The sequence below is a fragment of the Crocuta crocuta genome, unplaced genomic scaffold, assembly GCF_008692635.1.
Source record: "Crocuta crocuta isolate KB4526 unplaced genomic scaffold, BGI_CrCroc_1.0 scaffold107, whole genome shotgun sequence".
NCBI lineage: Eukaryota > Metazoa > Chordata > Mammalia > Carnivora > Hyaenidae > Crocuta > Crocuta crocuta.
Genome location: NW_027531877.1, coordinates 1,184,334 through 1,209,483, shown reverse-complemented (window position 1 = coordinate 1,209,483; position 25,150 = coordinate 1,184,334). Strand labels below are relative to the sequence as shown.

At 43.9% G+C, this 25,150-nt stretch overlaps 1 protein-coding gene across 10 annotated transcripts in view; it reads left to right on the top strand.

Annotated features, from left to right (window-relative positions):
- PPP2R2B (protein phosphatase 2 regulatory subunit Bbeta) overlaps positions 1–25,150 on the top strand; it is a 453,296-nt gene that overhangs the window by 392,444 nt on the left and 35,702 nt on the right. For all 10 annotated transcript variants that reach the window (XM_077772959.1, XM_077772955.1, XM_077772962.1 and 7 more), the window contains 2 exons: positions 2,008–2,185; positions 16,668–16,832. In XM_077772959.1, the coding sequence (XP_077629085.1) occupies positions 2,008–2,185; positions 16,668–16,832 (343 nt within the window). The remainder of the gene's footprint in view (positions 1–2,007; positions 2,186–16,667; positions 16,833–25,150) is intronic.

Sequence of the window (25,150 nt, the reverse complement as noted above, 5' to 3'; positions counted from 1 at the left end):
GATCTCAGCCACTTTTCCTGATACCTAGGGCACAGTGGATATTAGCAGTTTTTCAGATAGTATACCCAAAGCCCAGAAGGGCTAAGTTAATCACCCATGGTCACACAGCCTTTCAGTATGTGGTCAGTCTGTGATGAGAACCAAGGTCTTCCAGTTCTCTCCATTCCTGAGCTTATGCTTTAAAACCATTATCCATAATTGGTGTGGAGGGCACACAAAGACTTGCTTTCCCCTCCCTGTTCTGGTATTCAGAGGATCCCTGCCATCCGACATCCACATCTCAAGCCACCTCTGTCTTCCAGGGTATCTAGCGCCAGAGCTGTGTAGGACTCTGAGTCCTCTGAGTTGCTTATTTGCTTAAATTATTATATTTAAAAGCTCCCCAGAAGTGAGCTAAGCTCCCTTCAAGATTGAACTGGAAGAATGATGTTTTGTAAAAGGCTATACCATTGAAGTGAGTATACTTCACAAAGTGTAACCTTCGTTTCTGCCCTCTTCCCCTTCCTGTGGGTTGAAACATATTCAGAAGTTGAAGCCTTAATCAACCACCTGGTAGAAAATCAGTCATCAAGTCAGCTCAGTTGCAAGAGGTGACTTCCTTATAAAGGAAATTTCAGTCTGTTTATTTTCTTCTTTCTCTTAAAGGATGACATCTGTGTTTTGTGTTTGTTTTTAATCTGTCCCCTGTCAGGCATTGCTGTTCTCTCTCACTTTCTCAGGAACCAGTTCACCCAGGTGTTGTCCAGAAGTGCCCTTGAATTCAAAAGGAGAGTCGGGGGGTGAGAGGTGGGGGCGCCTGGGTGGCTCAGTCACTTGGGCATCCAACTTGGACTCAGGTCATGATCTCATAGTTCGTGGGTTCAAGCCCTGGAATGGGCTCTGTGCTTACAGCTCAGAGCTTGGAGCCTACTTCAGATTCTCTCTCTCTCTCTCTCTCTCTCTCTCTCTCTCTCTCTCTCATGCACACACACACACACACAAATACATAAACATTTTANCTCTCTCTCTCTCTCTCTCTCTCTCTCTCTCTCATGCACACACACACACACACACAAATACATAAACATTTTTAAAAAAGGAAAAAAAGAGAGAGTCAGAAAAGTCATGAATCTTCTTGTTCATATTTGCCAGGAAGACCTTCATGTGTAGGAAACTATTTAACTGCCTGATTCTTTGACCTGTGGAGAACAAAACATTTTCTCACATACCCTTATTCACTCATTCAACACACAATCACTGAGGACCCTTTAGATATCAGTTAGATGACCATAAAGCTTATTGTCCGTATTAGGATAGTTTTGATGTGAAAGTGGACACTACCTGGTTGGTACACCATGACAAGAAATATAAACCAAGATTTCCCAGGTAAAACAAGTTGTCACTAAGTGCCGTATATACTCATACGTATATATTCATAAACTATATATAGTTTAGAATGAACTATTAGAATCTTGGGCGGTTACGTATTTTCACAAAATACCCTTAACGATCGAGAGAGAAAGCCAGGATGGGTTCTAGGCCTCCAAAGCCATGAAATATATAGTTAGATCAAAGTTGAACTACATACTTCTAAAATTTGCCCACAACTTCCTTTTTAAAGTACATTTCATGTTTAAAACAAACAAGCAAGCAGCTTGGAACAACAGCTCCAGAAGCTAATGACCCATCAGTAGCTTCTAAGTGCACTTTTCTGAAGATGAGGTCACCTAGAGGGGCCAGGAAAAAAGCTTACAATCTATAAAGTATGAAATTGCCCATGAGGGCTAAGTGGTGATGAAGTCTTTTGAGAAAGAAATAAAACTACAAGAAATAGAGGGAAAATAAATTTTTTAAACAAACCTAAAAGGAACAGAGGAAACAGGAATTTACCAGTCTGCTTCTCTTAACTTCAAGCTTCTTAAATGTGGTTGTGATTTTGTGTTGTGATGATAAAGGGCATAAACATGCAGACTTTTTCCCTGATAAAGAACTTTGGTTCTGAAGTGATTTATTCCTCTTTCATCCCAGGTGCCTGTCCTGAGACCCATGGACCTGATGGTGGAGGCCACCCCACGAAGAGTATTCGCCAACGCACACACGTATCACATCAACTCCATATCAGTCAACAGCGACTATGAAACCTACATGTCAGCTGATGACCTGAGGATTAACCTATGGAACTTTGAAATAACCAATCAAAGTTTTAGTATCCTTTCCTTGGGGTAAATAGCCAGTTGGATTGAATCCTAACTATTCAGGTATGAGCAGGCGTGGGGGGAAATAGAAGAGAGAGAAACAGTTACAACCACAAACTCCTAGCACTTGTGGAGAACTAGGCTCTTTTAAATTATGTTGGCGTCCAATTTTCATCGTAACAGAGTTAGAGAAGTATTGAATTACTGAAGTAGGTGGTCCAGGACCAGCTCTGGATTGAAAGTCTGAATCACCTCCTTTAGGCATTGGCATCTGTGTGTCATGAATTAAAATCAGTTGTGACTTTATCAACTATAAGATAAGACCCTAGAATTCAGTTAGGGTTCCTTTCTCTTGTTAAAGGATCTATAAATGGCCTGTATGGACAGCATGGACCACAGGTACACATGAGATGGTTTTCATTGTATCATGATGGTGAAAATAATACTGGCTGCCATGTATTGAATTCCAGGCACTGCAATAGGAACTTTATGCATAGAATCTCATTTTTTAAAGTATTATGTATTTATTTTGAGAGAGAGAATACATGCAGTCAGGGAAGGGGCAGGGAGAGAGAGAGAATCCCAAGCAGGCTCTACACTGTCAGTGAAGAGCTCAATGCAGGGCTCAAATCTATGAACTGTGAGATCATGACCTGAGCCAAAATCAAGAGTCAGATGCTCAACTAACTGAGCCACCCAAATACCCCACATAGAGTCTCGTTTTGAGAAGTACACATATCATAATATTAGGGCTTGATGAATTTTCTCAGAGCACCTGTGTAACCAGCATTTGGATCAAGAGATACTAAAGTTTATTAGCAATCCTCAAGTCCCCAACCCTTCCTTCTAGTCTGCGTACACCAAAGGCATATTTGATATAAGAAACCCTAATGTAAGTATGACTATCTCCTCTGTTACCTAAAATCCACAGACATCAAGAAAATTGTTGAATGAGTGTCTGAGCCAGCATTCTTACTCCATTATAATGACCCACTTTTTAATAATACAGATCGGTCGTTTATTCACCCCCTGTCCTGTGGTCTGTGCTACCACAAACCTGACTCTTCTCTTGAATTCCCATTCCGTTCATGTTTTCTCTACCCAAGTAGCTGACCAGAACTCAGTATAGGTTCTTTTCTCTCCCTCACCAGCCTCCATACCCCCAGCCCAATCTGTCCATGAGGCCTATCAGCGCTTCCTCTGAAATATATCTTAAATCAACTCATCTCTCTCCATTTTACTCCTACCCATCTGTGCTACCATAAGCCATTATTTCTTCATCTGTGTGACTGCAGTAATCTCCTATTCAGTCTCCATTTTTTCTTGATCCCCTACATAGTTCATGTTCTCATAATAAAGTGGATCTTTCAGTATTTAATTTATATATCATTCTCTGCCAAACACACACACACACGCTTAAAACAGTCTAATAGCTTCTCAATGAATTTGGAATAAAATCCAAGTTCTTTATCTTGAACTGTAAGATTCTCAATAATATGGGCCCTGCCTCACTCTTTTTAAAAAAATTTTTTTAATGTTTTTATTGTTTCAAGAGACCGTTAAAGAGCGCTAACAGGTGAGAGGCAGAGAGAGAAAGAGAAAGAGAAAGCCAGAAAGGGAAGCAGGCTCCAGGCTCTGAACTGTCAGCACAGAGCTTGATGTGGGGCTCAAACCCACAAACTGTGATATCGTGACCTGAGCCGAGGTCAGACACTTAACCGACTGAGCCACCCAGGTGTCCCTCTGCCTCCCTCTTTGATATCCTATCATGTCACTCTCATTGAAATCACTCTGTTTCACCAACTAACCTCTTTTCTGTTCCTGGATAAACTTTTTCTTATGTCTCTTCTTTGTATTTGCTGTTCCCTCTTTCTGGAATACTCTGTCCCTGGAGTTCACATGGCTAACTGCATGCCATCATTCAGACTTCAGTCTCATGTTACCTCCTCAGAGACCCTTTCCCCAGTAATTCGCAAGTCATCCCCAACAGCCCTCTCTCCCTCTTCACAGCACTTACCACTATTTGAAATTGCTTTTTTATTTGGGTACTTGGGGGTTCCCCATATTCGAGTATAAATTCTATGAGAGAAGGGACTTTGTATGATCCATTCCTGTATCCCAGTACTTGGAACATTCTGAGACCCAGAAAATACCATTTTGGTTGGACACGTCAAGTTTGAAATGCAATAGGTCACCAAAGTGCAACAATCCAGTACATAGTCGGTTGTGAAATTTAACCAGGAAGTCTCACTTTGTAAGTACGGTGGTTATAGTAAAGCTCTGAATGTTTTGATATAAATAGACCTCATAGTGGCTCAAACACATAAAAGATGACTTCTGTTATAATGGAGTCGTTATGATGATTGCCACCAGCAAACAGCCTCCTCCAGTTAGTGAGTCAGAGAATTAGGTCCTTCCACCTTCCAGCTCCCCAGTGTCACCTGCAATCGGGACACCAAAAGGAGAAGATCGTAGAGAACCACACATGGGAGGCTCTTTTGAGCCAGGCCCTAAAATAGCATGGATTCCATTGGTTAGAAGTCAGTCACATGGCTACCTCTAACTGAAAAGCAGGCTGGGAAATGTAATATAGCTCTGTGTGTAAGAGAAAAATTACCCCGGTTTTGGTACACAGCTAGCTAGCCTCCACCAAAGAAGAGTGCACGATACTTGCACTTTTTTTTAAGTTTTTATTTAAATTCCGGTTAGTTAACATGCAGTGTAATGAATTTCAAGTGTATAATACAGTGATTCAACACTTCCTTTTTTTTCTAATTTTTTTTTAAATGTTTTATTTACTTTTGAGAGAGAGAGAAAGCATGAGCAGAGGAGGGTCAGAGAGAGAGACACAGAATCCAAAGACAGGCTCCAGGCTCTGAGCTAGTGTCAGCACAGAGTCCGACGCGGGGCTCAAACCCACAAACTGCAAGATCATGACCTGAGCTGAAGTTGGACGCTTAACCACCTGAGCCACCCAGGTGCCCCAGTGATTCAACACTTCCATACATCAGCCGGTGCTTTTCACAATAAGTGCCCTCCTTAATCCCCAGCACCCACTTAGCCCCTCCCCCACCTCCCTCCCCATCCTGCCTCACCTCCCTCCCCATCACTTTGTTCTTGGTAGTTAAAAGTCTGTTTCTTGGTTTGCCAGGGCTTTTTAAGGAAGGCAGCTTTAAGCAAGTAGTGGCAGTGATGGAGGCACTAAGACCTGACCCTCAGGACCATGACTGGCATCTGTTGTCATTCACAGAGCAGACTCTACATACTGTCTGAGCCTCCGAGAACCTGCCCACAGATTGTGCATGGAGGTGTGGCTGCTAATAGAATGAATGTGGGTGGTGGTTCCCTTTCTCCCTTCACATCTTTTCTGAGAGCCAGAAGTCTGCTCAGACTCAGCTGCTGTCACTCTGGGCGCCTGCTGTCGCCAGTCTAGATGACATGTTTTCTGGATTTGCCTCTAGGCCTTCAAGAGGAAGGGGGGTTTCTTTAGGCATTTTGGGAGACAGATGCCTCAGGGAGAATGCAAAGGGGAAATATTAATAGCACAATTTAGGTTATATTCTGCAGATGTGTGACAGCCTGCCAGATGCTGGCATACAAATGAGACTGTGCCATTCACCCTGAAAGCAGCCATATGTAAAATAATCATTGTCATCATGAGGACAATGATCACTGATATCTACATAGTTCTTTTCAACCAAACTGCCGTAAGCACTAAGCTGACTGTACAAACTGGGAACCTTTTGCCTCTCATCACTGAAGTGAAGCCACCTCTGGGGTATGAAGCGGCCATCTTTCAAAACACCTGCAGAAAAACACCAACCACCAGGCAGGTCTTATGAAATCTTACATTGTTTTGTACTACTGCTATAATGCCGCTTACCCACTAAGAAGGCTGACAAACGTGGTTCAGGACAGAATAATGTGGGGTTCCCAAGGCGTGATGTGAGTACCACCAGGGTGGTAAGCGAGGTGCGTCTAAGCATTGCGTGAACTTGTTTCATTTTCATAGTTAGGTATTTACAGTCATGAATACTAGGAAATACAGTTCTATCAGTCTGATGATCTCCTAGATACTGAAAACACTTAAATTACAAAGTAAGTTATATGTGAAGAAAAGTAGATAGTAAGACAAGTGGTCTTGCAGTCTGGTTAAAAACTGAAGTCACAACTTCCGGTGCCTGGCATTTGGTGTGACATTAGCATCATGGCTGAGAACTCAGGCTTTGGAGTCCCAAAAGTCCTAGAATTTCTGAAGGCCCGAAAGCCTGAAGTTCACACTCAGCTCTCCTGTTTACCGGCTGTGTACTCTCTAATGTGCTTCTTAACTTATCCACGCCTCTGTTTCAGGATCCTGAGAGCGAAGCCTCGCAGAGAGGATTGTGAGACTTTTTAAAGGTGTTTCATATAAACATAGTTATCCATATACATAAAAGCATTTCTATTTTAATATGCGTATGTGGATAAATTCTGTATATACACTTGACTCTTGGATCATGGGTTTGGACTGCATAGGTCCACTGACACGGAGAGGTTTTTTGATAAATGCAGTATAGTACTATAAATGTATTTTCTCTTATGATTTTCTCAATAACGTTTTCTTTTCTCTAGCTTACTTTATTGTAAGAATACAGTGTATAATATATATAACATACAGAATATGTGTTAATCAACTTATATTATCAGTAAGGTCAACAGTAAGGTATTAATCATTAGGTTTTAAGAGAGTCAAAAGTTATATGTGGATTTTTTACTGCGTGGGAGTCAGTAACCCTAGTCCCCACATTGTTCAAGGGTCCACTGTATATAAAATATATCCATATATGTATATGGATATAGAGAGAGAGCGAGCCCACACACATATGCTTGTGTGTGTATACATATACACACATAAATATATATGGTTAGGCCAGTACCCTGCTAAATAAATTATAAACAAGTTTCAAAAGAAGCATCATTATCCTGGAAAAGATTGGGAAACTAGAAAAATTGAGTCTTAGTGTGTGGATGCTATTCTGCTGAATTCATTATCTGGGTCATCTTCTTTCTAGATGCCTCCTTTGGTTCTGTAGTTGTATGCTCTTCTCAAGATATTGCTCTTTATACCCTAGTTACCACATATTTGCAGGATCTCTGAGGTCCAGGGTTTTGCATTTAACACCAAATCAGATTGAGGCATTCCTAGCCTTGTGACACATGGTCTTGAATCCTCCCCCTTCTATCCATAGCTCGTCTGTCTTTGTCTTGTGTAACAGGTTCTGGCTTAAAGTGGTCAAACTTTGGCCTTAATGGGTTAACTATTTCAAGACAACAATAATGATTAGTGATATTCGAAGGCAAGAAGCAGCCTAACTTTTCAAACTGTTTTCTATTGTATATTTAGGATCCTTTGAACTCCATTCCCAGGACTAAAAACGAGTCGACCTGGGCTCTTACGTAGTCCAATATGGGACCTATTAAATAGGCTCCTATCAAGTAAAAGTAAAGGTACAGCTCCCGACAACTGTATACTGAGTGCCGAGTCTGTGCCAGACACTGCACTGAGCCATGGGGATGCAAAAGTGAAAAGAAACGTTCTGCTTTCAGAATGACATTCATCAAATAATCACACTAATGAGCATATAATTACAAACATAAGTAAGTCCTTTGAGGAAAGGAAATACAGTCCTGTGTATGCTTCTTTTTTTGAACTCTGATACAGATTTCAGGGACTAAAAGACTTTGCAGCGGAACTGATGACTGAGTTCAGATCTGAAAGAGGAAGAGTATGAGTTAACTTGGCAACGAGATGGGGAGAGATCGGTCTAGCATGTACAGAGGGCATGTGGCAGGAGGGAGTGTGGCAATGTTGGAGAAACTCTAAAGAGTCCATTGTGACTAAAGCCCAGGGAATGTGGTGGAGCATGGTGTAAACTGGGCTAGAAAGGTTAGCCATGTCTTACACAGGTCTAGTCTCTGGGCATGAGACGGATGATTTCTCTGAGAAAGAACATCTGAACTCTAGAGGCACTTCATCATTGACCTTGGTCTTAGCACCCCTGTGCATCAGCTTCATTTGTCGACTAAGCTAAGGTCTTTGGAACTTTTTCCTGATGAGGGGACCATAAAACCTCAACTTTTGGCTTCTGTCTCTTCATAGTACCATGGACAGTGGCCTTGTTTTACTCTGGTGGGATTCTGCCAGGCAGGCTTTGAAGGAAGTTGTGGGGCCTATTACAAGTTTGTCTCCCTAGTTGGTGCTGGGGCTTTCATCCACAAATGTGCATACCAGTCTGAGGCTGGCATTTAGTGTAAAAGGAGAGCATGCCACTAACACATCCAGCACATTGGTCCGTGTGTCCCAGGGCAGCCTCCTCTTCTCCATGTTAAATGTAACCTTGGTAGGTTTTCCAGGTTTTCCAAGGCCTAGTGCTTTGCTTATGTGGAAGCTGACCTTCTCTGCCTGCCAAACCTAAGGCCTCTTGAGACAAGGGACTTCTCCATACACAGGGAAATCCCTTTGGACCTCATGTTGTCAGGGAAGAGGGCAAGAATGCAACTGTGCACACTTCTTGGGCTTTTTGAGCTTCCTCAGAGCAGTATGTATAGCTTAGTAGTTAGTAGTAGTTAGCTTAGTAGTTAGACTCTGGGGTCATATTCACTGGATTGGAATCCAATTTTATCTCCTAAAATCTTTGTGACCTTGACAGGCTGCTTAACAGATCTCTGACCCTCCATTGTCTCATCAGTTAATGGAGATAGTAAATACGATCTATCTTATAAGATTGTTGTGGATATTAAAGGAGATAATCATGTAAATTTCTTAGCCAAGTGCCTGGCACAGAGAGAAGTCCTAGTAAATAGTAGCTGTTATCTTTGAAACATTTCCCCAGCCCCCTATTCTTCTAACATGGTTGCTTGGTTCCCATTCTTTCCTAAGAAAACCACAAGCTGGGTTTTACAGTATCCAGGCCTGGCAGCTTGACCCATTACTGACCTACTGTGGATTTTCTGCATTTAAAAAAACTATGCCTGCTAAATCACAACGAATTAAAGTAATTTATTAAAATTCAGTAAACTTAAATTTATTGAGCACTTACTATGTGCATGGGAAATGCCAAGATGAATAAAACTCCATAACTGATATTACAACTTTTGTAATCTAAAAGAGTGGATGTATCATTCAGAGTTCAACCAGAGAAGCAGAACTATTGGGAGAGGTGGGTGTTTGTGAGACAGAAAGGGGGGATAGGAGGGAGAGGGAGAGAGACTGACTTATTACAGTGACTTAGCCTTGCAGTCATGCGGCTGGCCAAGCAAGTCCAGGGTCTGTTAGGCAGTCAGGTAGGAATGGAAAATCACAAGTAAGCTGGAAGAGCATGAGCATCAGTTGAGGCTTGTCCACGTATGGACATCAAGAAGGGAGAACAGTTGTGGACCCAGCAGCCTTTTGGAGTCTCTTCCTCTAGGAAAACCAAAGCTTTCCTTTAAATGTCTTCCAACTGATTAAGTCAGGCTCACCCAGGCTCATCTTCCTTTGATTAACTTAGTCAACTGATTGGGGCCTTTAATCACATCTGCAGAACTTCTTACAGCACCGAGATTACAACAGCATGTACGTTAATGTTTGACTAAATACATGGGAGAAGGTGTGTGTGTGTGCTGCACAACAGTTGCTTTTTCCCTTTTGTCTTCCAACCCTCCTGAGCCCATGTTAACCCACTGTAACCAGACAGAAACATCCTAGAAAGGGAAATCTAAGGACTACAGTTCAGCCTGACCACGTTAATGTTCCACAAAACCAGCAGAGTGAGTAGGTGGACAGAGGGAGACAGACATGTGGCCATACTAGGGAAGACGAGACTAATAATTTTTGGAGCCTGTATTAAATACCAGGTATGTGATACACATCATCTACTGTAACTTCCTTCCTCTTTTTGCAGATGAGTTCACAAATCTAAAGGCTCTCAAGATTATGTAACTGGTTACAGAATGTGGGATTAAAATCTGTCTCTCTTATTCCATACTCCAGTATAAATAATATACTCTATCACACCATGTCAAATTACTCAAATAATTCTAGTAGTATGGGTTACGTGTTAGGTGTATTCAAGGTTCTATGGATGCATGAAACAGGAAGAATCATGAAGGAAAGGCTAGAATACTTTATAAAGAAAGTAACATCTGAAGTGACCTTGGTCTAAGGAGTATTGGGTGTTTCCTAATCGTGTAATTCAAGCTCTGCGTCACATGAATAGGGAAGGGTCTGTGGTTATGGGATTTTCAAGTGCCCCCTTCCCCAAACCATGGAGGCCATCTCAGCCCAGTGTCATTTGTAGCTCAGTACATCCTTTATAAGCTGTAAGTAAGGTGGCACCATGACCTATTCATTATCAGCCTCTCCTCTTAAGCCTAGCAGTTGGCAAACCTTCCATAAATATTTGCACATTGGCTTTTTTTTAAGCTCTTAAAAGAGTAATATCCCTTAGAGTCCTCTTCAGAGATTGCCAGTATCTTACCATCAAGTGACACGTCCCTTCAGCTAACAAGGTCTGGATGCTTTGTGATCTGTACTTAATATCCAAAGATTACATTCAGACTTTGGAAAGGGAAAAAAAAAAACCTCAAAGCAATTCATGTCCCCTAAAAGGAAATCTGACTCTATTATGATTAGTTCTCAAGGCCAAAATAAGGCTGCTCTCCACCTTCAGTATCGGCAGACTCTAAGTGCAGAAACATGAAAAGCCTCACCTGCTCTTGAAGATAGGTATCTTTCCCAGGCAAATACAGATTTCACTCACCAGACTGGCCTGCAGAAAGGCCTCTTGTTTAGCTTTCCTCTACTTCATTGTTTTAGGCAGTGCTTAGAAAGGAAACAAAACAAAAAAACAAAAAATCTCATCAGTATCAGCAAAATCAGCATGGATAAAGACAGAAGCATATAAGGACATCCCCTTCAAAAGCTCACAGAACTAATGCATATAAAGCTCTCTGTGGAAAAATAGGTGCTTTCTGTGAGAGATGGGATTATCCAGTCCACTATAAACCCTTTTAATAACTTGCTCCATGAAATGATCTCATCATCAAAATTCTCAGAGGCTTTGGAGTAAATAGAATGATGCCCATTCAAAGGCTAAACAAAATTGAAGGCTAGAGAGAGAGAAAATGACTTTCCCACGTTCTCCAGGCAAAATAGATTTGGAATCAAAATTGACACTCAATCTTCTGACCCAATTTTGTTATAATCACAGTATCAGAGTGTTATCTTCTACTTGACTCATGGTGATGAGGCTCCTGGTCTCTCAGCTCTCTCACAGATGGTTCTAACACAAGGAAACTACCTTTTTATGTTTATTACTTAAAAATAAGTATTTATTGTGGAGATTGTAGAATCCCCTAAAATCTCAACACCTAATTTTGGTATAAATACAGGGGCTTTACATCACACTTTTAACATCATGCTAGCTAATTTATAAGGGCTCAGAAAAATAAATAATTAACAAAAGGGGAAAAATTTATTTATCCAGGAAGCCTTCTCCTTTTCAGTGTAAGACCTACACATACCCTGTCCTCACAGACATGTATCATTTCTCTCTCTCTTCCCTGCTTTTTCTGCTTTGCATTTATTACTATCTGATTTATATTGTATTTATCTGCCTTCCTCATTGACCGTGTGGCCTGCTGGAATATAGGCTCCGTGGGTCAGGGAGATTTGGGTCTGCTTCAGCCACGGCTGTACCCCCTGTAGTCAGAAAGTGTTAGCAGCTTCTTGGTGAACATTTGTGAATTACATGAATGAATGAATGAATGAATGAATGAATGAATGAATGAATGAATGGTAAAGGTAAGTTACCCTTTATAAACTAGAGATCCTAAAGGGTAACTTGCATGCTAACTTTCCATCTCATTCCCTGTGAGATAGTAATCATGTCTCCTTCCATTCTGTTTTCTCTCTCTGTCTCTCTCTGATTGTTTTTACATGACTCTGGCCAGACTATATATATATTTTGTATCTAACTTATCTCACTCTCTTTCTATATATATATTATCTTTTTCTATTATTAAATACTACTTGATTAAAAGAAATTGTGTAAATGATAACTGATAATTGAAAATTTAGAGACCCACTCAGAGCTATTACTAACATTTATTATCTTGCCTTTCAGCTCATTATTTTCAGATTGTAAGTTCTAAACATTACAGTCATACTATAGATACAGTGTTCTGTGGTTTTTAACAGAATTGGAATTTCATTGCGAAAGCAATTGAGTGAGATTGATCCAAATTTACAGAATCATTTCCCTTTTTCTGTATATGTAGGTTATTAGTATATTTCCTTTCTCATGTTGCAGTAGACATTTTTTTGGTAGAAAGCTTTTTCCAAATTGGGGATTAAGGGAATGACTTTTGAATGGTCTCCATGCTACCCCTTACCAGGCTGCCATTACCCACTCCATACCCTCACCCCACTGCTGATGTAATTTATGACTCTGGCTTCTTATTTGTTTGAAGCCAGTCCCTTAAGGAGTGACCTCCCAGTGTCTTCAATTATTATTTTAAATGACGCCTTAGGCCCTGCCTGGCACAGTGATGCCCTCACCTTCCCTCCTGCCTTCCAAGCACAGAGCTCAGCTGCCAAACTAGCTATGCCCCCTCCTGTCCTCAGAGCTGCCTCCAGAGTCCCAGCAGAGAAGCAGATTAACCCCTTTTGTTAGCAGAGGTAATTTGTCTGGGCTCAGCATTAATAAGGAATGCCATAAGCAGTTGGGGTCAGGAAGAACAGATCTGTCAAGCCCCAGGGTTAATTTAATAGCAATCTGTTGGCTGTCTGCCTTGTATATTAGCCGTGAATCCATTGCTATGTTTTGCTTTTGCCCCTCAGTTCTTTGGGACAACAGGGAAATAATTTGGATAGAGAGCTCTGAAGGATAGGGAAGAGAAAATTGACTGTCAAAATGCATCATTCTGTTTCCAAGATAATACAGTGCTTATCTTTTTTCGCTCTCCCTTCCAACATGAAGGGCAAAACCACATATGTTGAAAGTGTGTATCTCTCTTTAGAACAGAGGGAGAAGAAAGGCCTGGGTTTCTAGATGACACAGATGTGAAATATCCTGTTCCCATCATCCCCTTAAAGCCATTGAACTTGGTAACTAGTCTCCTCCCAAATGATTTTAGAGCTCAGCAAATCCTCCGTAAGTTAACAATTCAAGACATCCTGTATGCTTTTGTCCCAGTTTATGGTTCAAAAAAGAAGAAGATAATTATCAAATCATAGGACATAGAAGTCCTGAGTCAGATGCTGTGTCCAAATTCTGATTCTGAAAAATGTGGCCGGCCACCAAAGTGGTCAGTGAATTAAAAAAAAAAACAGGCTGCTCTCTCGGATTCACCCAGGAAATTTCAAGAGAGCCAGAATTACTGCATTCAGAAAGGCTGGCTCTGGAAAGGCCTTTCCTCAGGGGAGGAGAGTAGCATGTGGTCAAGAACCCAGGCTCTGAAGTCAGACAAACTGGGTTCAGATCCCAGCTCTGCTCCCTGCTAGTCCTACGACCTTGATTAATTTACCTCAGTTACTGAATAGCACTGACCTCCTAAGGCTGAGATGAAGGTTAAATGAGATAATAGAGCGCACTTGGTGAACATTAACTGCTGGTTATTATTATCGTCCTTTTCGTCTTGTGATCATGGTTATTGAAAAGAGGATTAGAGTCATCCCTGAACCTCAGAGTCAGAAATTCTAGTCAAAAGGGAGATGCTTGGGGATGACGGATGATGGGGAGGCTTGGGCAAAAGGGAGGATGAATCCAGAGGAAGTAGCCCAATGCAGACCCAGTGCTCATATCCCCATGATGGTGTTCTTGATGGTGGGGGATGTTCCTTCCTGCTTTCATAGATATCTTTAAGCACTTCGTTTTCACAAGTTCTGACTCTGGGGCTTTATTTTTAGGTGAGAAAAAAATAACCGTAGATGTGGCACCTTCCCCTCCCACACAGCCAAGATCGCTTCCAGTTAAGCTTGTTTTTAGAGCTATCCTGGTAGAGGTTGAGAAAGCTGACACCAGATTTTCTTTCCCTATTTTAGGAAAAGAGAAACATGCTCACTGTCATGGTAGGCTTTGGAGGCTCTTTCTGGAGGGTGATGAAATCTGACAGCCGCTGAACACTAACTTCTGCTTACCCTAGCCCATGTTGTGGCCACACAGCCCAGGGCAAGGGTCAGTGGGGCTGGAGGGAACATCAGAGATGCAGCTTGGGGCCTCCCAGAAGACTCCGCCTCCTGTTCCCCAGCATGTGGTGCTACCTGCAATAATATTTATAACTCTGGCAGCACTTGAGTTGAAAGGTGGTATTCTGTGACTCCAGGGGACCCACATACTCTGGAGACCCAAGTAATATTTACATCTGGGTTTGGTGGGGGAAATTGTAGTAAAATGTAGTGCCAGTTCAGTCGCAAACTAATTTTAGAAAGAACCGACAGGACTTCTAAGAGATCATTGAAGGGGAACAAGGCACAATCAGATCCAGAGCCATTATCGCCCCAGAGTGCATGCTGGAGCACAGGTGATGTTTGATAATAGGTGACTGTTGGTGCTGGTATGACCAAAAATACCAGTGCACTCACTTGTACCTCATGTAAACTCTAAAGAGGGAACTGTGAAAAGCTTTCATCCATCCCAGACTAATAGGATGGTCTGTTGGATCAATGCATTATTTCCCAAAATGGGATACTAAGCTCCTGGCACAGATATAAACATGTTTATTTTCATTGGTATGCGTTTATTACATGTACATTATTCAAAATGTAACTAGCTCTTTAAATCCATGATTTTATGAATATTGGATTACAGCTTAAAAAAGGCTAAGGAAACAAAGTGAGTCGATATAAACCGATCTAAAGAAAACATGTTAAGCAAATACCACCTGGTGATATACATATGGGGCCAAAACCCAAAGCGGCTCAGAAGTGATGAAGTCTAGGAAAAATGGGCAACATTTTAAATGGTCAGCTTTCCTATGTAACAGCATCCACATCACGAGGCCTGTTCTTCTGCAGGAAGTTTTGGGTCCTCAGACAACACATCAGCACCAGTCAGGTGCCTCCCATCTGTACGTGGGTCCCCCAAGCTCTGGGTAAGGTATGAAGGAATTGACACAAACCCACAAACCCCTCATATATGCCAGACCTCCTCCTTGTGTCCTTGTGCCCATTGAGTCACCTCCATATTTAAAGGCCAGATGTTTCATTTCAATATACAAATATGTGGTCTTTAAAAATAGAGTTATAATAAATCTTGATCAGAAAGGAAAATACTGAGGAAGAAAAAAACAGATGATAAAGATATATTCCCTGGGAGGCTAAAACTGTCCCACCATATGACTGGATGGCTTTTTTCAGGTGCTTGAACTCCCACACAAGCTCTACAACAAATCACAGCTTATAGAAACTTGAGATCCTCTTTATCTTCAATAAGAGAAATTTTGCAGTTACTCAGGAGCACAAATTTCATGCCTGAGATAAATCCTAGTGCTTCCACTCTAGCCATGTGATGAGGCCAGCCTCAACCTCCACCCCGATAAATGGGGATAAGAAAAAGACTGGTTATAGAGCTGTTCTAAGGATTAAATTAGATAAAGTATATAGTGTGCCTTGCACAGCAATTGACCTGTTAAGGTCAGTGTTCACTAAATGGTAATAGCTCTTATTGTCACCCACACGTTATTAAAGAAGATCTCGGTGGGCACCTGGGTGGCTCAGTCAGTAAGCATCTGACTTCAGCTCATGCCGTGATCTCACAGTTCATGAGTTCGAGCCCCACATTGGTGAGCTCAAGCCCCATTTGGGTACAAGCCCTGCTTTGGGTAAAACAGGAGCCCTGCTTCTCTCTCTGCCCCCCCCCCCACTTGCACCCTCTCTCTCTCTCTCTCTCTCTCTCTCTCTCTCTNCCCCCGCTCCCACCCTCTCTCTCTCTCTCTCTCTCTCTCTCTCTCTCTCTCTCTCTCTCTCTCAAAACAACAAAAACAAAGATCCCAAGGATTTTGTAGAAGAGGATTCATAGTGTGTCATAGATAACTTTTATCAGCCCAGGAGTCTGGGGAAAGATTCACATAAACTGAACTTATTTCGTTGGAATGGGACTAGTTTCTTCACCAGTGTTGTCAAATGAGAAATGAAAGTCTTTCATAAAATGCAGCTCAGCACATTTTAGCATGATTGCACAAGCAGATAACTTTGATGGTCGATGGGACATGTTCTATATGTTATGGAGGATGAAATGCTCCTAAAGGGCCAGGGAGACCAGAGTTCTAATGATGCATCTGTGTCCTGGGCATCCCTGGGCCACGTCTGCCAAGCCCAGTAGTACCCTCGTGTTTGCTCACAGAGTTCCTGGGAGGGTCCATTGTGTGTGGTAAACACTCACCTGTTACACGAAATGTAGGCAGCGCTGCTATGAGTCACCCCAGCAGGTCTGCCCCCTTCTCCCGGTCCCTTCCTTGACTCGTCCGTGCCAGATATCGTTGACATTAAGCCGGCCAACATGGAGGAGCTCACGGAGGTGATCACAGCAGCCGAATTCCACCCCCATCACTGCAACACCTTCGTGTACAGCAGCAGCAAAGGGACAATCCGGCTGTGTGACATGAGGGCATCGGCCTTGTGTGACAGGCACACCAAATGTGAGTAGCAAGCAACATGGAGTAGCTGGGGGAAGGAGGGGGACACTGGGCCCTGACATGCGGGAGGAGAAGCGGAGAGCCCAGGGGATGTGGATCTCCTTCCCTGCCTTCCACACCCCTGCAGCCGAGCGCACACGTTGGCCTGACTCAGGAGTCAGCTCCATGCCCCGTGTTTGGGTACAGATGGAACGTCACGTTCAATTCCACAAATACTCGCTTAAGGCGAATATGGAATCCAGAGATGCATGAGACACGAGCTGTGTCACATCACATTATGACACGATCTGAATGATGTCTTGAGATCACTCTCGCTGCTGTGGGGAGAATGTGGGGAGAATGAATCTGAGGAGCTCCCTGAAGGGAGGCCAGGTCGGGGATCATTGCACTATGCTGGCAGGAGATGCACGTGGCCTGCACAGGGTGCCGGTAGGAGGTGGAGAGGTGCTGGTGCGTTCTGGACAGACCTTGGTGAGAGAGTTAACAGGGCCTGCTGGACTGTGCGAGAAGCTGAGAATATGCAAGCCATCATGAAGGGCACCTGGCGATGGTGGCTAAGTTAATAATACTGCAGTGTATATTTAAAAGTGGCCAAGGGAGTAGATCTTAAAAGTTATCATTGCCAGAAAAAGAATTTGGAACTTTCCGTGCTGATGAATGTTAACTTGGCTTATTGGTGATTATTTTGCAACATATACATAAATCACTGTGTCACGTACTTGAAACTACGGTAATGTGTCTTGGTTATGTATCAGTTAAAAAAAAGAAGAATAGCACCTGCAAGAAGGAGTTAATGCCTTCCTGGTGAGGTTGTGGCTCTGGGAACCAGAACTCTAGAAGTCCCAATGGCCAAAGTGGGCACCATAGAAAAGCTTCAGAGAAATGGAATGGGTTACATAATGTGTAGCCAGACTCACAGGCTCTTGGGCCACGCTGGTTTTCAGGCCACTGTTGGAGAGAGAAACAGTTCCAAACTAGTAGGGACTGAGTACTTTGAAGCCAAAGGTCTAAGAGCCATGTCACTAGGTAAAGCCTATTGGCAGTGACAGCAAGTGCTGTGGTAGAAGGGATGGGCCTGCAGCTTTCTCGAAAAGAAACAGCTCCCCAGAGTAGGCGTGCGTGAAGGCACTGAAAATCCATGTCTAGTGTCTGACTGAATAACGTGCAGCTGCCAAGATGTTCATGAGCGACTAGGGCTCTGTTTGTTTCCCCGCTACCGTCTGCTCCGTGTTATTTAGCATCTGCGGTTTGCTGTGGAGACCCGGGAATTAGGACCTTTCTCTCCCATAGTCCCACTTTCCAATTTCAATCCCTGTGAGACATGAGTACTGTGATGACTGTCAGTGTATGGCAAGGAGAGGGGTGAATGTCTGGGTCATTTGGATAATCTTTGTTCGCTCATTTGGTGTGAGAAGTATCGCACAGGGGAACTGGTTTGTAGAGTGCAGTGCTGTGTACACTGTCTGCATTCTGGACCTCCACAGACCCAGGTCAAAGCCAGAGGCAAAATGGGTAAAACAATAACATCCACCTCAAGAGTTTGTCATGGGACCGAGGTGAGGTAACTTTTCAAAACTGTTAGTGTGCGGGGCGGCTGGCTGGCTCAGTGGATAGACATGCAACTCAATCTCAAGTATGAGTGGGAGCCCCATGTTGAGCCTAGAGCCTACTTAAAAAAACTTGTTAAGGTTATGTTTTACTTTTTTTTATGTGTATTTTACACTTACAGCCAATCCCACTTCAGATTATCTACATTTCACATGCTCAGTAGCCATATGTGGCTCATAGCTCTCCTGTTATTATACCTGTGTAAGACCTTTCCATCATGGCAGGATATTCCTTTGGAGAGGACCTGTCTAGACTATTTACTCTGTGGACCTCTTTTGTTTTGCTCATAACTGTTTCCCCACACCTAAACCAGGGCCTGGCACATCATGGATTATGAATAAGTATTTGCTCGTGTGTGTGCACTGACACTGACCTTTGAGCAGCACTTACTTATGGAGGCCAGCAAGAGGAGAAGTGTTCAATGCAGAAGGATCAGCAGGTGCGAAGGTGCTGAGCTCCAAAAGATGAGAATGTTAGTGGAACTGCAGGGCGAATGATACAGATGGTACATAGGGAATGACTTGGAAAAGGAAGTGATTTGAAGCTGAGGAGGAATGCAGGAGCCTGATCATGTGGCCACGATGAAGAACTTGAATGTTTTCTCAAAGTCAGTGAATAGCCACTTAGGTAACCGGGACAATAACATCAGAATTACTTGTTACAGAAATTTCTTAACAGCAGCACCGTTGAATTTGGGGCACACAGTTCTTAGGGGAAAGGGGGCTCCTTTGTATTATAGGACGTTTAGCAGCATCCCTGGCCTCTCCCCTAGATGTGAGTGCCCAAGACAAGTTGTGACAACTGAAACTATCTCCAGACAATGTGAAATACCCAGGAGGAAGAAAATTGCCCTTGGTTGAGAACTTCATATCTAGACTAGTCTCTGGCCATACCAGCCTGAATGGCCCCGATCTCATCTGATCTCGGGAGCTAAGCAGGGTTGGGCCTGGTTACTACTTGGATGGGAGACCTACGTATCTAGACTACAATTCCTTATCAGTCCTTCAGCATGATTTTCTTCTATCTTTGATGGTTCTCTTCCCTTCCACTGGAAAGGGAAGGAATCTTCTACATTCACTGCATTGAAAATTTGGCTCATGACTTAAGATGTATCTGGGAAACATTTCGGGAACAGTGTGTAAGGCAGCGTGTTAACACCCACATGAGCGTTGGTGATAGTCAGGTGTTAGGATGTTCTGAGGAGGGTGGGACACTTAGGATAGACGTCACAGGGAAAAGCCGAGGCTGAGGAGTCGTGTTGAACATCAGTAGGATTCGGTTAGGTGGGAAAGAGAGACAGAGAAGGGTGTTTGGGGCAGTGCAAACAAATTGGGCAAAAGCCTGACGTTGGGAAGTTACATGCAATCTTCTTAGAGTCTTAGTAAGAGGTGTCATTTGTGTGAACAGATATCAAGGAAAGGGTGAAATTGGGGTGAAGATTCATATCAGGTTGGTCCTTCATGATCAGAGTCAGAGTTTACGCTTCTTTGTATTCATTCATTCATTTGTGCATTCATTCATTCATTCATTCATTGAGCACCTACTCTGTACTCACAGTCTGGCTCCCGTGGTACCTGGTGTTTCATAAGCTTTTCAACTGAGGACACACAGTACTCTGGGGGCAGGCCGTGAGCCTGGGTGCCATGGAGGAAGAGCACCCAGACGCAATGCAACCTCTCCCGTGGGCCCTCATGACCCAGCCCACCAGCACAGACAAAAAAGCAGTGAGACCTGAGACCCCGGGGGAGGTGCCGACCACAGCAGATTTTCTTTGGAGTCTTTTCCATCCTAAAATTTCACATGAATTTTTTATTTTACGCCCATAAAGTGTTTATTTTCAGTTGAATTTAATAATCACATTTCTACCCCACTCCCAAGTTTCAAGCAAAACTGATGTTTCCAAAAGATGCAGTGTTCATGGGGTATCTGGGTGGCTCAGTCGGTTAAGTGCCTACGACTTAGGCTCAGATCATGAGCTCACGGCTCGTGAGTTCAAGCCCCGCATCAGGCTCTGTGCTAACAGCTCAGATCCTGAAGCCTGCTTCAGATTCTGTGTCTCTGTCCCTCTCTCTGTCTCTCTGCCCCTCCCCAACTCACGCTCTGTCTCTCCTTCAAAAATAAACATTAAAAAAAAAAAAAGAAGATACAGTGTTCATCCTGTGGCTTGCTGTACAAATACCCATGCCCCAGTGTAAGAAACACAGTTTCTGATTTATGGAGAGTGATTGGAAATCATCTGGTGGGAGAACAGAGTTGCAGAATTTAAGTTTTGTGGAAGATTACAGTGGTGTTGGGAAGAAAGGTAGGAGAATTAGAAGATTTTGAGGGTGCCTGGGTGTCTCAGTGGGATCAGCTTCCGACTTCAGCTCAGGCCATGATTTTGTGGTTTGTGAGTTCAAGCCCAACGTTGGGATCTGTGCTGACAGCTCAGAGCCTGGAGCCTGCTTCAGATCCTGTATCTCCCTCTCTCTCTCTGCCCCTCCCCTACTCACCATCTGTCTGTCTCTCTCTTTCTCTCTCAAATATAAATAAACATTAAAAATTTTTTTTAAAAAGAAGAATTAGAAGATTTTGCTTTAGTCTCAATACAGAAGAAATTCATAACCTATAGAAGGATGGTGGCTGTGGAAATCAAAAGGAAGAAAAGAGGAAAAGGAACATTTGTTAAAAAATAATTACAGGTGCTATAAAGTGTTATCAGACCTTGACAGATATCCATGTTATCACACATGGATATTAGTTGTTCATTGTCTTTCCCCTCTGGACCACAAACTCTCTGATGGTAAGAACTAAATCAGCTTTGTTCTCATCATATTGCAAAGCCTAGCACATAAGTAGGTGCTCAGTAAATACTTACTAAGTGAGTTAATGCCTGAGGGTTGACATAAATGGCATATGGAACAGGAGCTGGTAAGAAGCGAAACTGGGGCAGAGGGAAAGGTTGGGATTCAGCTGGGGACATGCTCTGTGTGGGGTGATGTGAGCTGTCTAAGAGCTGTCTAAACTGGGAGGGCCATGGATGCAAAGTGGGTGCCAGAGAGGGCTTGAGGAGCCCCAGGGTGTCCCCGCCCACAGTGGCAGACACGAGCCTGTGCTTTGATGTCCAGCCCAGATATTGAAGAATAAACTCACGGGGAGTCTTGAGGAACCCAGAACTCAGGATGGAAAAAGGACAAGGCCTTAGAAACTCCCAGAACTAGCAAAGTTTAGAGCAGACACTTTGGAATCAGAACTCCTCTCTGAAATTCAGTTACTGTGTGGCCTCGGGCAAGCTCTCTAATCCCTCTGAGTACCCAGTTCCTCATTTGAAAAGTAGGAATAATTGGGACAGCCTCCTTGAGCCAGTTGTTTACAAGTAAATGTCGTCTTATGTGTCAGAACCTGGCATCTGCCGGGCACACAGGAGGCAGTAAATGGCAGCAGCAGTTACCACACTGACTCCTCCTCATTCCAGGCCTGCAGCTGCACAGTGCTAAAACCCCACCCCCTTTCCAGATGTAGGAAGCCCCATTATTCATTTATGTAACTAGTTTTTGTTGAGTACATACTATACGTCAGGTACTTTACCAGACAGGGGACACAATGGTGAGTGAAACCATACCTGGTTTCCTCCCTCTTAGAGATTACTGTCTTTGTTAGTGACAGATAGAACGAATAGAAGATAGGTAGATAGGTAGATAGACAGACAGATAATCTCATATATATATACATGGGTGTGTATGAGAGGTTTATTTTAAATATTTGGCTCCTGTGATTTGGGAGGCTGACAAATCACAAGAGCCACAGTGGCACTGTAGGGGACCCCCAAGAACCAGTGATAGATTCCCAGTCCAAGTCCAAAGACCTTAGACCCAGGAGAGCTGATGGGGTAGTTTTAGACCAAAGGCCGGCAGGCTCGTGACCCAGGAAGAGCCAGTGTTTTCAATCCAAATGTGAAGCCAGGAAGACATGAATGTCCCAGCTCAAAGGAGTCAGGTGGATGAATTCCCTCTTACTTGGGGAGGGCCGGCCTTTGGTTCTATTCAGGCCTTCAGCTGATTGGATGGGACTCACCCACATTAGGGAGGGCAATCTGCTTCACTCAGTCTTTCCATTTAAACATTCATGTCATCCAAAAACACTTTCTACAGGAATACTTAGAATAACATTTGACCGAATACCTGGGCACCCCGTGGCCCAGTCTAGTTGATACATAAAATTAACCTTGGCACGAAGGGAGAAAGACCCGCTCATCAGAGAATCGCAAACACATATGGCATTGCACCTGTAATAGCCTAATGAAAGAGAGGCACGTGGTGCTATGACAGAATGGGACAAGGAGCCTATACCCCAGGCAGGGAGCTCCGAGCTGTGACCTGACAGCTGAGGAGTCCCTGTGAGACAACAGGGAAGGGTCACGGGACCACAGAAACAGGGAGTCTGTATGCTGTACACACATATGTAGCCCAGGGTCACATAGCCCCAGAGACGCAGAGCCCAGGGACCGCCCCTGGGGAGGCCCGGGAGCTAGCAAGTGGCCTGAAGGCCTCTGCCACAGCCTTGCCTTCCCAACGCCCCCACCTGACGCTTGCAGTGCCCTGAATTGCCAGCCGCCAGCCTCCTAATCTAATTAAGAAGCGAACAAAATTCATTTTCCTGACTCGTCCAAAGTGCCGACCTTCTTCGGCACACATCTCCCTTTGTTCGGCTGCTGCAGGCGGCCGCCCGGGCTCCTGCTGGCTGGGAGAGCGAATTCAATCTGACCTCTCGCCTGACATTTCGTATTGATTTTCTCCATCCTCCTCAAACGCCAGCCTTCAGTCGACGACGGTGCAGCCAAGGTGTGTGCACGGAATTGAGACAGTTCATCAGAGTTCAAAATGAAAAGCAACATTGGCTTTCGGAGATGAGCTCCGAGGAGGAGGGTATTTAATAAACGGCCGCGTTTAATCAAAATGCCGAGGAGATTCGTGTTATCAGAGCTGCATATATTAATTTCCATATGTCCCTCACTCTGCATACTCAGCAGGGGTTGGAAGGGATGATTCTCTCCCTCCTCTCTATCTCTTTTTTTTTTTTTTTTCCTATCCCTTCTGGCGGTAGTGACAAGGGTTGTGTTTGCGGTTTGAGATTTTAATGCCTGAAACAATAGGGTGCTGATGGCAGCAGCGATTGGCCCATAGGCCGGGCTGAACTACGCTTTTCCTTTTCAATGCTTGACTGTCCGCAGTTGGGTGAAGAAACTGGTCAGGTATGGTGAATGACAACCTCGGATATGAAAGAGCAGTTACATCGGAACTCCTTTCCAGTGTACTGCGTGAAGTCTGGCCCCTCTTCACCTCTGCACCCTTGGCTCCCCAGAGTCTGGCTATGTGGGCCTCCCTTTAGGTCACATGGACCTGGACGTTTCCTGCCTCAGGACTTTTGCACAGGCTATTCCTCTGCCCGGAATGCTCTCCCACCGTGTTTCCACTTGTCTGCACTGTTCTCATTTTTAAGGTGTCTGGGAAAACCTCACCTTCTCAGAGAGGACTTCCCTGGTTACCCCCATTTGCACCCTATTTTACTTCTTTATTTTTCTTTTTTTTAATTTTTTAAATGTTTATTTACTTTTGAGAGCGAGAGCGAGCATGAGTAGGGGAGAAGCAGAGAGAAGGAGACACAGAATTCAAAGCGGGTTCCAGGCCCTGAGCTGTCAGCACAGAGCCCTACGCGGAGCTCAAACCTGTGAACCATGAGATCATGACCTGAGCTGAAGTCGGACGCTCAACCAACTGAACCACCCACGTGCCCCACTTCTTTATTTCTTCATAGCATTCATTTATAGATGTTTGCTTTTCTTTCTCTGCACCCCCCCTCCCCCTCCAGCTAGAATGTAACCTCCCCGAGGGCAGGGACTTTTATCTTACCAACCACGGCATTACCAATACTTAGCATAGTGCCTGACTTACAAGTTAGGTTTCACTGGACATACGTGGCGGAAAGGCAGGCAGATGGGAAAAGAGGGTGTCTTTGCTTACTGGAGTCCCTGCCACACACTGGGTGGCTTCAACAACAGAACCTAATTGTCTTGCGGTGAAGGCACCAGATTTCCTAGATCAGAGCATTCACAGAGTTTGCTTCTTCTGAGTGCTGAGCAGAAAGGATCTATACTAGGCCTTTCTCCCTGGCTTACTGATGACCGTCTCTCCCTGCTTCCTCACATCTTACTCCCTCATACGTGTCTGTGTCCACATGAGGGTCCACCCTAGTGACCTCATTATAATTTAATTATCCCTATAAAGACCCTACCTCCAAATAGAGTCACATGCTGAGGTGCTGGGGGTGAGGGCAGCGAGGAACACAATTCGGTGCGTCACTGAAGACATGAAAATAATCGAGCGCACAAGCCCCGGAACCTGCAGTTTCAGGTGTGGATCCCAGTCTCACTGGCTGCCGGCAAGACAGGCAGCAGGTGAGATCCTCAGACAGAAATGGAGAAAGGGGTCCCCTGAAGGGCCACAGAGGTTAACTTGCCCACAGCATCTGGATGCAGTTCAAGGTGGAGCAAGTGGGAGGGGATTCCATTAAACGCTAAGGCAGACCGCAGCTACGGCCCCGCCATGAGTGCCGCGCTGTGAGCAGAGCAGGTGTAGACAGAGAGACTGGCGGGCCTGTGGACAAGGGACGAGGTCACAATGTGAAATGCAGGCAGCTTTTCTCTTTTCCAGATTTCCGCCCTCACGTTGTATTTT